This window comes from Lathyrus oleraceus, chromosome 5, assembly GCF_024323335.1.
Source record: "Lathyrus oleraceus cultivar Zhongwan6 chromosome 5, CAAS_Psat_ZW6_1.0, whole genome shotgun sequence".
In the NCBI taxonomy this organism is placed as follows: domain Eukaryota; kingdom Viridiplantae; phylum Streptophyta; class Magnoliopsida; order Fabales; family Fabaceae; genus Lathyrus; species Lathyrus oleraceus.
This window is the reverse complement of record NC_066583.1, coordinates 78227133-78239333: the sequence shown is the minus strand read 5'-3', so window position 1 is coordinate 78239333 and position 12201 is coordinate 78227133. Positions and strand designations below refer to the sequence as shown.

General features: G+C 39.7%; 1 protein-coding gene across 1 annotated transcript; it reads right to left on the bottom strand.

Moving 5' to 3' along the window:
* Window positions 1-5088: 5088 nt before the first annotated feature.
* LOC127087721 (altered inheritance of mitochondria protein 3-like) lies at window positions 5089-6591 on the bottom strand. The gene is made up of 3 exons (XM_051028653.1): window positions 6475-6591; window positions 6300-6390; window positions 5089-6215 (listed from the first exon to the last, which is right to left on the bottom strand). Exons 2-3 carry the CDS (start codon window positions 6372-6374, stop codon window positions 5142-5144), a joined length of 1149 nt encoding a protein of 382 aa, XP_050884610.1. The 5' UTR covers window positions 6375-6390; window positions 6475-6591; the 3' UTR covers window positions 5089-5141.
* Window positions 6592-12201: the final 5610 nt, after the last annotated feature.

Here is a 12201-nt window from a genome sequence, read left to right as displayed (position 1 = left end):
AATGACTTTGTTTGATTGCTTGTTGGTTCATCTGTACATGTTTGCTTGTTTGCCTTTGTGCATTTATCATCATTAATTGTTCATTATTGCATGATCATCATTTCATATCCTTGTGATACATCTTTGTTTTCCCATTGAGGAATCAACAGTAAGACCATTCATTGGCCATTGTTCCTATGATTTGGAAGGGATTGAGTATAAGACCATTTCATTGGCCACTTATGTCCTCTTTGCTTAGTGCTTGTTTGTTTGTTGTATGTGAGGATGCAATTTTAAGACCATGTTGTTGGCATTTGTATTCCTATGATCATCTTGTGGAGGTTAGAGTAAGCCCAGATAGATTGGCATCTGACATCCATGTTTTGTTTTGCTTTGGGAGATTGGAGTAAGTCCATTTATTGGCATCTTATATCCACGTTGTGTTTTGCTTTAGGAGATTAGTATAAGTCCAGCTATTGGCATCTGATATCCTTGTTTGTTTTAGGAGACTGGTGTAAATCCATTTATTGGTATCCGGTATCCGCCTTTGTTTGTGAGATTGGTGTAAGTCCAGCCATTGGCATCTGGTATCATTTGTTTTGCTTATTTGTTATTGCTCATTGTGGCCTATTCCTAAGGACACACTTGAATCAACTTCTATTTGATCTCAAGAGGTGAACTTTCTGAGAAGTTTTACACTCCATTATCCATACCCTCTTTGTCCTAAACCTTTTCACATGTTGCTTTCAAAACTTGAAATAATTGTTGTGCAAACATCTTCTTGCCTTTTAAAATTAGAAACTTGGACCTTAAGTCCTTGATTTTCCAAACTCCACTTTTGATAACACTTCTTTCTGAATTGAATCTTAATCATACCTTGACCATATTTTGTGAATATTCATAATCAGTTAACTTCACCCATTCAATTGTTTTGATGGCTTTGTCCATTCTTGTTAAGTTTTTCACACATTAGCCATAGGTTTCAATTACCATAGTGGTTGATATAAATCTTACCTTATCCTTAGTGAGTTGATTGTAAGTCTTCCATACTTATTATAGGGTTAACCCCTCACTAGTATGTTGAAGCCGTCCTCGCATGGTGGATTGTTGATTCAGGTTGAGTTTTCTCCCGTTGGTAATGAAAAACCTTAGTGCCTGTGTTTTAAAATGAATTCACAAATTTTTGGAAATCTTTTAGCCGAACTACGGCATTTTGATCCTTACCTTTGATGGAAGGTACGTAGGCAACGGGTTCATCCGTTCAAACACAAAAACAATAAAAATTGTATATTCTTTTCTCATCATCCCATTCATGTTTGCACAATAATATTTTCAAAATAAATAACATTTCACTCAACAAGTGTGAAAAGGGCTCCCTAGGAGTACCTAGGACATTTTGGGTGCCTAACACCTTCCCATTGCGTAATTTACCCCTTACCCAGATTCTCTGATCTTTTCATTAGTTTTCTATGTGTAAAATTTCTTAGGCTTTTGTTCGCTTTTTAGCCATTCCTTAGGATAAATAAAAGTGCGGTGGCGACTCGATTTCTTTGTATGCTTTGCTTTTGATTTAGCCAATAAATCAAAAAGTGACGAATACACCGCTACACAGTGAAAATGCAGCAGGATGGAAGTTAATTGTCAAAGCAAAACTCCAAAGGTTCAAGGCATGACCAAGCATCAAAGTGAAAAAATTAAGTTCACATGGTTAAATCAAGGCCAACATGGACATGGAGAATGGAATGAGAGTTAGGGCCAGTCATTTAATGATTAGGGATGATCAAGGGCCTAGGGTTGAGTTTGGTCAAAGTTGAAATTTTGGTATCAGATATAAGATGTCGAAGGTAATGTCACGACACTGATATCTGGAAATAAACAATGGATAAACACAAACAGAATGGTAAAGCAAAACACACAAGAATTGTTAACCCAGTTCGGTGCAACTCACCTACGTTCTGGGGCTACCAAGCCAGGAAGGAAATCCACTATAATAGAATTAGTTCAAAGACTATCCGTACACTTCACCAAGTTACAGTCTTTATCACCTAATCTCTACCCGTGCAATTTCTACCTAAGCACTCTTAGATATGAGAACCCACTCACTTCCCTTACAATCACACACCCGTGATTGATTACAGTAAACCCTTGTGAAAAGAAAATACTTTTCAATTACAATATTCTTGATTTTACTTCACAGTTTCAATCAAGAAGACACACTCTTGATCTTGCTTCAAAGCTTTGATCAAGAAGATAAATCAGTCCAATTCAATCATCTATGGATGACTTGAATGACCTACAGACACAAACCCTAGCTCTCTCTCTAAATTTCGCTCAGTCTTGGTTGTGTGTGTAATCAGGTTTTCTAAGTCCCTTTTTATAGAAGTATTGGACACCTTGAAAACCCTAGATATATTTTCCAATCAAATCTTTTCATATCAGCTGTAAAGATCTCCTTGGAAAATAAACAAATCTGGTTGATATCCCTGATAGAATGCGCCAGCTAGCCATATCTTCAATCAACCAATGATTGCCACTAATTGTGCAATCACAAAACACCAGACATTCATACTGAATGTTCTGTGTACAAGATGTCAAGACATCGGGTCTGACATCTGGAAAAATCCTGCATAATCCAGTTTCCTTTTATAGCAGGTACAACCATATCAGTTACCATGACAATGAGTATGTCAACTGAAACAATCTTGCAGCATATGTCTTCCATTTAAGCTCCGGCAGGTACAACCAATATCAGAAGCCTTGTCAAAGTATGTGGCATTCTGAAATAATCCTGCTTGCATATGTTCTTCATCTTCAGCAGGTACATAGGATATCTCATGTTAAGACATCACACAAGACATCTTGTGAACACTCTTTGTTTTACCAAAATTGCTGTCAACTCTTAGAATCTACAAACTCCCCCTTTGGCAAATTTTGGCTAAAACATATATCTGTCCTTTTTGTTCACAAGTGAAACTATCAGCAGTTAAACCAAATAACAGTAGTTTAATCAGCAGCAGAAGCAAAACAATTACTAGCTATGGCTACTAGTAATACACATATGCACAGGGGTACTTCTCCTCCCCCTCAATCTGTGCAACAATCAACAGAATTACTAGTTATGGATGCAACTAGTAAGACACACAAATGCACAATACACCAGGGTACTTCTTCTCCCCCTAAATTTGTGCATTCAACAAAAACAGCTACTGAATTCTCCAGCACCTGTACCAGCCAGAATGTCATATGACATCTGCTACAACATCAACACCTGTGCACCATATCAGACATCCTGTTTGACATCTGTAAACATACAACCATACTGTTGTAGCACCTGTGCACTTCTTCCAATAATAAATGTCCTCCAGTCCAGCCACATACAACTTCCATAACAGCACTTCTCCCCCTTTTTAGTCAAAATTGACCAAAGGTGACCAATCAGACAAAATAAATGTCTATTAGTCTAGCAGAGAAGGTTAAAACATATGTTATAACATTAAGCATGTTAAAACAGAATATTCAGGAAGTACACACCATCATTATACACAGCAGAAAGCTGAGATAATGAACAAATTCAAGGAACTCATTAAGAGCCCTAAATATTACATAACAGGCATCATGAGGACTGCCACAAAATACAAAAACAGAAAGAACATCAGCTTTCCAATCATCAGCCCAACTTCCACCACACCTTCCAGCACCCCTCCAAGTCTTCAACACAGCCAGGGACAATTAATCAGAAGAAGAAGTATCTCATTCACCTTCATCTTCATCTTCACCTGTACCTTCAGAACTTTCTGAGCTTCCAGAACCTCCACTGGATTGGGATTTTGATCCAGTCTTTTCTACTTCTTCCTTCTCCAGGCTACAGATAAGAACTTCTAAAGCCTCTTTTCTAGCCTTTGCCACCTTTATCCCATTGTCCAGTTCCTTGCAGGTCTCTTTAAGTTGGTCAATCAAGCTTCCTTTAGCTGTAGACTCCCTTCTAGAAGAGGATTTTTTACTAATATAACCCAAGTTTTTAAATTATTTCCCAAAATAACCCAAGTTTCAAAAAATTTCCCAATCTACCCCACCTTTAATAGGGAGGCGCCAATTGGATTGGCGCCCCCTCTTAAAAATTACAAGGAGGCGCCAATTGGATTGGCTAGGGCACCTGCCCTAGCCAATCCAATTGGCGCCTGTGTGTATTTTTTAAGAGGGGGCGCCAATCCAATTGGCGACTCCCTTAAAAAAGCCTCAAATGAAAAAACTTCCAACATGAAAGTTGTAGATATTTTCAAAACAATGAATTTGGATATAAATTTTGCAACATTTGGATTTTTTTTGAGAAAGTTATGGGCAGTTGAAGTTGGACTTCTGAGTTTTTCAACTGTTGTCTGACCTATAATGTCTTGTATTATTTCATGTGTTTCTTTTAGAGTTATGAAATTTTGTCCAACATAACATTTGAAGTAGACATATTAAATTTTCCAATGCACTTGGTCCCACCTCAAAATAATTAAAAATGAGTGAGTTATGTCCCTGCGAACTTGACCCAAAATTAGGGTTTCTGTCAAAACAAGTGTATGTGAACTTTGCCAAAAGGGACCAACTTCAAGCCCTTTAGTATGAATGATAAAAGCCTCAAATGACAAAACCTTCAACATAAAAGTTGTATATCTTTTCAAGATAATGAATTTGGAGTAAAGGTTTGCATCATTTGATGATTATGAGAAAGGTATGGGCACCTGAACTTGGACTATTTGACATTATAACTGTTATCTGAGTCGTAATGTTTTGTATTATTGCATGTGTTTCTTTTAGGAATATGAATTTTTGTCCAACATAACATTTGAAGTAGACATCTTAAATTTTCCAATGCACTTGGTCCCACGTCAAAATAATTAAAAATGAGTGAGTTATGTCCCTGCGAACTTGACCCAAAATTAGGGTTTCTGTCAAAACAAGTGTATGTGAACTTTGCCAAAAGGGACCAACTTCAAGCCCTTCAACATAACAATAACAAGTCCTTGAATTAGGGTTTTTGACCTATAAATTTTTGTTTTATGATATGTGTTTATTTTAGAATTATGAAAGAAACTTAATGTTTGGAGAATACACAAAGATAAATTTGACATAATACGAATTGATATTAATAAAATTTGGATTTTACACAATGAATCCTAATGGTGATGACCGGGATCACCTAACCGACCTCCGGTCCCACATCCCCTAGCTATCCTAACCCTTGGCCCTAACCCACGTTGACGATTCTGAACCGGTGTTTGTTCATCTGATGGTCCAGGAGCGTCATTACCGCCTACAGGAGAAGATCCGTTGAGGTATGCAGCCAACTCAGCATAGTCTTCAGTATTCAATGATGGTGTACCGGCGTAGCTGAGCTCATGACCCATGCCAGAGAAGTTGGGGTGTGGTTGACTCATGGATGGGCGACCAGGACGGTTGAAGGGGGACATGGGTGACAATGATGGGTCTAGGAAAGGTTGGAAAGGTTGTTGGGGTGTTTGGAAGAGATATGGTTGTGGGATGTTTTGGTATTGTGATGTTTGGGGTTGTTGGCTACGGTAGGTGATGGGGCGGTTAGTGTTTTGGGTAAGGCGACTTTGGTAGGGTGATGGTGTGGGTGCGAAGCGATGTTCGGTCGAAGGTTGATGGTCCATTTGTTGGTGGTGGTATGGGGGATGTTCTTGGTTTTGGGGTTGGGTGAATGGCATGTTTTGGTTGTATGTTTGTGTGTTTGTGGAACGGAAAGTTTGTTGGATAGGTGGTTGTGAGTAACCGGGCTGAGAATGTTGCTGGGGGTTAGATGTTGAGGCTTCTTGTGTGTAAGTTGTCTGGCGTGGGTCGTAGAGGTACATATCATCGGCGATGAATTGAAATCCAACTGATCTATACCAAGCCATATAAGTACGACTTGGTTTTACCTCATTTGGCATGACTGCGTCAGTTAAGACATGGTCATGACGGTGCTTCCACTTGCGACACTCTGATCTTGCGAAGGTTTGCCAAGGGTTGTAGTTCCATTGGTCGTTCACTTTGCGCATATGCCATTCTCCTAGGCTAGCTGGGGGATCTGGGATATTCTGGACCATACCAAACTGCAGCTTCACACGATCGGTGTTGTGCAGCTCCACTGTTGTGAACCGTATTATCGGTGCGCATGTTGTCCATACGGCTGCGTCTTCAGGGTTGATCTGATGCTCATGTTCCATATTAAGGTATGGACGCCAAATGAACTGAAATGTTAAAGACAATAGGATTTAAATGAATGTAGAAAAAGTCAATATAATATGAAGAAATAATGTAATTATTTTGCTTACGTCTGTCGGTCGAAGGTGATCCAACAGGTTGCGATATTGAGTAATACAGTGTCTCGGACATCTGCTGTAATTCATACCGCGTGCCGACCATCTACACCAAAAAGTTTAAAAAAATTAGTTATGGGTAATAAACTGTAAGGAAGGAAGTAAAGACATAGCAATTTAAACAACTTACTTTTTTGCATATGGAAAAGTGAAGGGGTTGCTATTGACCGGTGCTAGAGACGGTAGTCTTGACCATCCCCATGCTTGTAGCAAAACAGCACATCCAGAAAATGTAGAAGTATCTTTGTGGCAGTTTTTGCATAAAGAACTATAGAGATAGGCTAGACATGCGGATCCCCAACTATAACTACCTATTCTATCTATATCTCTAAGTAAAGGTAAGTACATAATATGCATGCTAGAACCACTACCTTCGGGAAATAAAAAGGATCCTAGTAACAACATAATGTAACACCTAGTTTTGATGATTCGAGCCTCTTCGGTAGAATGCTCATCTAAATAAAAACTATTATAATATGACTTTAGGCGAGATAGTAGTATACCTTGTCCCCTAGCATTATCATCTAACAAATCAACGTTTAAAAGCTCCATGCAAATTGAATTAGGAAAGTTGGTCTTACCATTAACGGCTTTGCCTTCTATTCGTAGTCCTAAAAGCATGTAGACGTCTTCTAACGTCACGGTACACTCACCGGTTGGAAACCAAAATGTGTGTGTCTCTGGCCTCCATCTTTCGCATAAGGCTAGAATGAATTTGTTATCTATAGACCAAGACATAATTTTGCTAAGGTGACCAAAACCGGCGAGTTCAACATAAGGTTGAATCATCGGGTCCATGTGGACAAATTCGTGGACTCTAGTGCGAAACCTTGAGACCTCCTATAATAGAAATAATGAAACACATGACTAAGTCGGTATTTCAAAATAAAATGGGGTTGGTGGAGATGAAACATAAAAAAGAAGTATAAGAAAAAACTTACGTATGTTGCGATGTTTGCAACTGTTCCTCTGTGTGCTTCGCCCATTGTGAGTAAAGACATATTGTTGGGGAGTTAGTGTAGATGAAAATGGAAGATTTTGTAGAAGATGAAATTGTAACAGAAGTAATGTAGATGAAGTAGTGAGAAATGTAGATGAAGTAGTGAGAATGTTGGTGTGAAAGAATTGGTGAAGGAGTGAATCAATTTATAGGCAAATGGAAGAGTGCATGAAAAATTGTGTTTGCATGGTGTCTCCACCTCATTTGGCGACCATGTACATTATTTAGGAGGGGGCGCCATTCAAATTGGCGACACCCTAGGGCACATGCATGCAAGCCTAGTTCTGAATGCTTGGTTTCAAGGACTGACTAAGGGGGGCGCCATTCAAATTGGCGACCATGTGCAAGTCCTAAAGGTAGGCGCCAATCCAATTGGCGCCACCCTTTGCATGCTCAACACGTGGCATTGCTGTCTCCTGCATGCTGAACAATTCACTTATGGATGGCTTGCATGATTGACACATCATCTCTGACCATCTTAGGTGTCCGACACGTGTCTGTCTTGTCTCCTGTATGCTGATGACTACCTTCTTGATAGCTTGCCTGGCTGACACATCAACTCACACTGTCTTGCAGGATTGACACATCATCTCTGACCGTCTTAGGTGTCCGACACGTGTCTGTCTTGTCTCCTGTATGCTGATGACTACCTTCTTGATAGCTTGCCTGGCTGACACATCAACTCACACTGTCTTGCAGGATTGACACATCATCTCTGACCGTCTTAGGTGTCCGACACGTGTCTGTCTTGTCTCCTGTATGCTGATGACTACCTACTTGATAGCTTGCATGACAGACACATCAACTCTTGACTACCTAGCATGCTTGACACATCAACTCACACTGTCTTGCATGACAGACACCTCATCTCTGAACTAGCTAGCATGCTTGACACATCAAGTCACACTGTCTTACATGACAGACACATCATCTCTGAAATTACTTGCATGCTTGACACGGTATCTCAGACTAGCTTCAATGTGAGACATTAATACCATCTATTTAAGTGTCTTACTATCACATTCATCTGCACTTGCAAAATACTTTTCATCTCCAAAATACTTTTCATCTTCACTCACTTTCATCTGCACTTGCAAAATACTTTTCATCTCCAAAATGTCATCTTCATCATTATACAGTATCAACGTTCACTGCAACGGTGAAACTTTTGAGTCTGAGCTTCATGGTTTTTGTTTTAGAAACACTGATACCATTAGAGTTTCGATGAAGAGAAATGCAACCTTTTTGCATTTCAAAAAAAGAATACAATCCTTTATACAGGGAGGTATTGTGTCAAGGATGACATATCAGAATCCTATATTTTTTGAGAATGGTCAATGCAAGTTTTTCCCCCTAAAGATACGAGACGATGAAGATGTGCAAAGCATGTTTCTTAGTCATGAACATTCAGGCATGGATTCTATCGAGTTGTACATTACTCTACAACCATGTATACCGTCTCAACAGTCTCAAGTAACATATCAGGATCCAGCTGGTGGAGATGATGCAGATGATGCACAATGCTCAGATGAACTCAACCCAGAAGCAGAAGTAGAGGTCGACGTTGTTGATGAAGAAGAAGAGGAGACTGAGATACAGGTTGATCACATCCTGAATAACGACGATGAAGATGAGGCTCAACCACCACCAATACCTCCTACTCATGTCTATATTCCTCCTCAACATATGACAAATATGGATCTTCACGATGATGAAATGTCCGACAGTGTCTTCTACAATCCGTATCCGAGACCAGTAGGAGAATTAAAGGTGGGAGACATGTTTCGTACCAAAGAGGAATGTGTCTTGGCAATCAAAAAATATCACATGAACAACTTTGTTGACTTTACGGTTAAACGCACTGATTCAAGAAGGTATGTTATTGAATGTTGTAACATGCTATGTAAGTTTCGTTTGGCTGCATCTTACAAGAAGAGAAATGACTCTTGGGAGATCGCTTCAATAGACCCACCACACAGTTGCGTCGCAACAACCGTTGCACAAGATCACCGTCAACTGAGCACAGCATTGATTTGTCGAGACATTCTGCCATTGGTAAACAAAGACCCATCAGTGAAGGTGAGTATAATTATATCACATATCCGAACAACATATAATTATACTCCATCTTACAAGAAAGCATGGATTGCGAGGACAAAGGCTGTTGAGCAGGTTTTCGGCAACTGGGAGGACTCATTCAAAGAATTACCACGATTTTTATGGGCACTAAAAACTTATGTCCCAGGAACCGTGGCAATTCTGGAGACAGTGCCAGCAATGATGCCAGACGGAACCTGTGCTATAGGTAATAGAATATTCCACCGTCTCTTTTGGGCATTTGACCCTTGCATCAAAGGTTTCGCATTCTGCAAACCTCTCCTGCAAATTGATGGCACTTGGTTATACGGAAAATACAAGGGTACGTTGCTCATGGCAGTTGCACAAGACGGTAACAACAATGTATTTCCCGTTGCCTTTGCTCTTGTTGAAGGTGAAACAGCTGCTGGATGGGGTTTCTTTCTTCGACATCTCAGAACGCATGTCGCACCACAAGCCAATCTATGTCTGATTTCTGATAGACATGCTGCCATCGAAAGTGCCTACAACAACCATGAAAACGGATGGCATGATCCTCCTTCTACACATGTCTACTGTATCAGACACATAGCACAAAACTTCATGCGTTCTATAAAAGATAAGAATCTTCGCAAGAAGGTGGTGAATGCTGGGTATGCTTTAACTCAACCGTCTTTTCAATATTATCGTGATGAGATTCGACTGTCTAATGAAGATGCGGGGAGATGGATAAATAACATCCCAGTAGAGCAGTGGACAAGAGCATTTGACGGTGGTTGTCGATGGGGCCACATGACAACAAACATTGTGGAATGCATGAACGGGGTTTTCAAAGGAATTCGAAACCTGCCGATAACCGCCTTGGTAAGATCAACCTATTATAGGTTGGCTTCTATGTTCGCAACCAGAGGCGAAAGATGGAGTGCAGTGTTAATGTCTGGACAAGTATTCAGTGAATGTTGCATGAAGGTCATGAAAGAGGAGAGCATCAAAGCTACGACACACGCTGTAACCGTGTTTGACCGTCATAGACAAAATTTCAGCGTCCAGGAAACAATGGGCAACAGTGAGGGGAGACCAAATTTAGCCTACGCTGTTAGACTAAACACAAGTTGGTGCGATTGTGGAAAATTTCAGGCCTTCCGCATACCTTGCTCCCATGTCATTGCAGCATGCGCTTATACTCGTCAAGACGCTAACACCTATTTATCTGATGTGTACAAGGCCAACACCATCATGAATGTATATAGTCGAGGCTTTTCAGTACTACCCATGGAGGATTACTGGCCTCCATATGAAGGAGATATTGTTTGGCACAATGAAGAGATGCGTAGAAAGAAGAAAGGAAGGCCAAACAACACACGTATAAGAACAGAGATGGATTCCACAGATAAAATGATAAGATTATGTAGTATCTGTCGTCAACCAGGACACAACAAAAACAACTGTCCCAATCTAGGAGCATCATCTAGATCTTAAGCTTATTGTAATATGATATCTAGATCTTAAGCTATTTGTAACATTGTATCTACATCTTATGCTTTTTGTAACATTGTATTTCTGTAACAATCAATCATTATATATCATTAAGTTCTTGTTACAACGAGTTTCATAACCAACATCAGTACAAAATATCTGAAAACATAATTAATTCTAACTGATTACAACAATCAAATTAATGTCGTCTCGACCGAACATCATTTCCCTAGCATCCTTATCAGTCCTCATTCGCACCCAACCAAAGATACTGTCAAGTCTCTCAATACTTCTGATTTTTTCCCCTTCTGGTATCTTCCCGTCTAACCATCGAACCAGCTCCCTCTTCAGTTGATCTAACGTGGTGATGTTCCAAAACAGCATCACCAATTGAGGTTTGTCTCTCGCATAAATCACCTTACCGTATCGGCGACGAACACCAAACATGATAGCCAAATGATTATTTGAGTTGTGGAACAATAGGTCACACAACGCATCTATTTATAATACAAAAAAGGCATTTTATGATGGACTCGGCAATTGAGTTGGCGCCTCCTTTTAAAACATACACATAGGCGCCGATTTGATTGGCTAGGGCACCTACCCTAAGCTAGGGCACCTGCCCTAGCCAATCCAATTGGCGCCTCCATTCAAGTTTTAACAACAGTCGCCATATGAACAACTTTCATGTTCATCAAAAATCCATTTGAAACTTGGAAGCTCATCATTAATTTCAGAACATTATAGGTCATTCTGACAGAAACCCTAATTTTGGGTCAAGTTCGCAGGGACATAACTCACTCATTTTTAATTATTTTGAGGTGGGACCAAGTGCATTGCAAAATTTAAGATGTCTACTTCAAATGTTATGTTGGACAAAAATTCATAACTCTAAAACAAACACATGAAATAATACAAGACATTATAGGTCAGACAACAGTTGAAAAACTCAGAAGTCCAACTTCAACTGCCCATAACTTTCTCAAAAAAAATCCAAATGTTGCAAAATTTATATCCAAATTCATTGTTTTGAAAAGATCTACAACTTTCATGTTGGAAGTTTTTTCATTTGAGGCTTTTTAAGGGAGTCGCCAATTGGATTGGCGCCCCCTCTTAAAAAATACACACAGGCGCCAATTGGATTGGCTAGGGCAGGTGCCCTAGCCAATCCAATTGGCGCCTCCTTGTAATTTTTAAGAGGGGGCGCCAATCCAATTGGCGCCTCCCTATTAAAGGTGGGGTAGATTGGGAAATTATTTGAAACTTGGGTTATTTTGGGAAATAATTTAAAAACTTGGGTTATAT

Excerpts from the sequence above, each read along its gene's own strand:
- LOC127087721 (XM_051028653.1), bottom strand. The coding sequence starts at position 6,374 with ATGAATTACAGCAGATGTCCGAGACACTGTATTACTCAATATCGCAAC. Across the intron at positions 6,216-6,299 it reads ATCACCTTCGACCGACAGAC|TTCATTTGGCGTCCATACCT; the intron begins GTAAGCAAAATA and ends TTAACATTTCAG.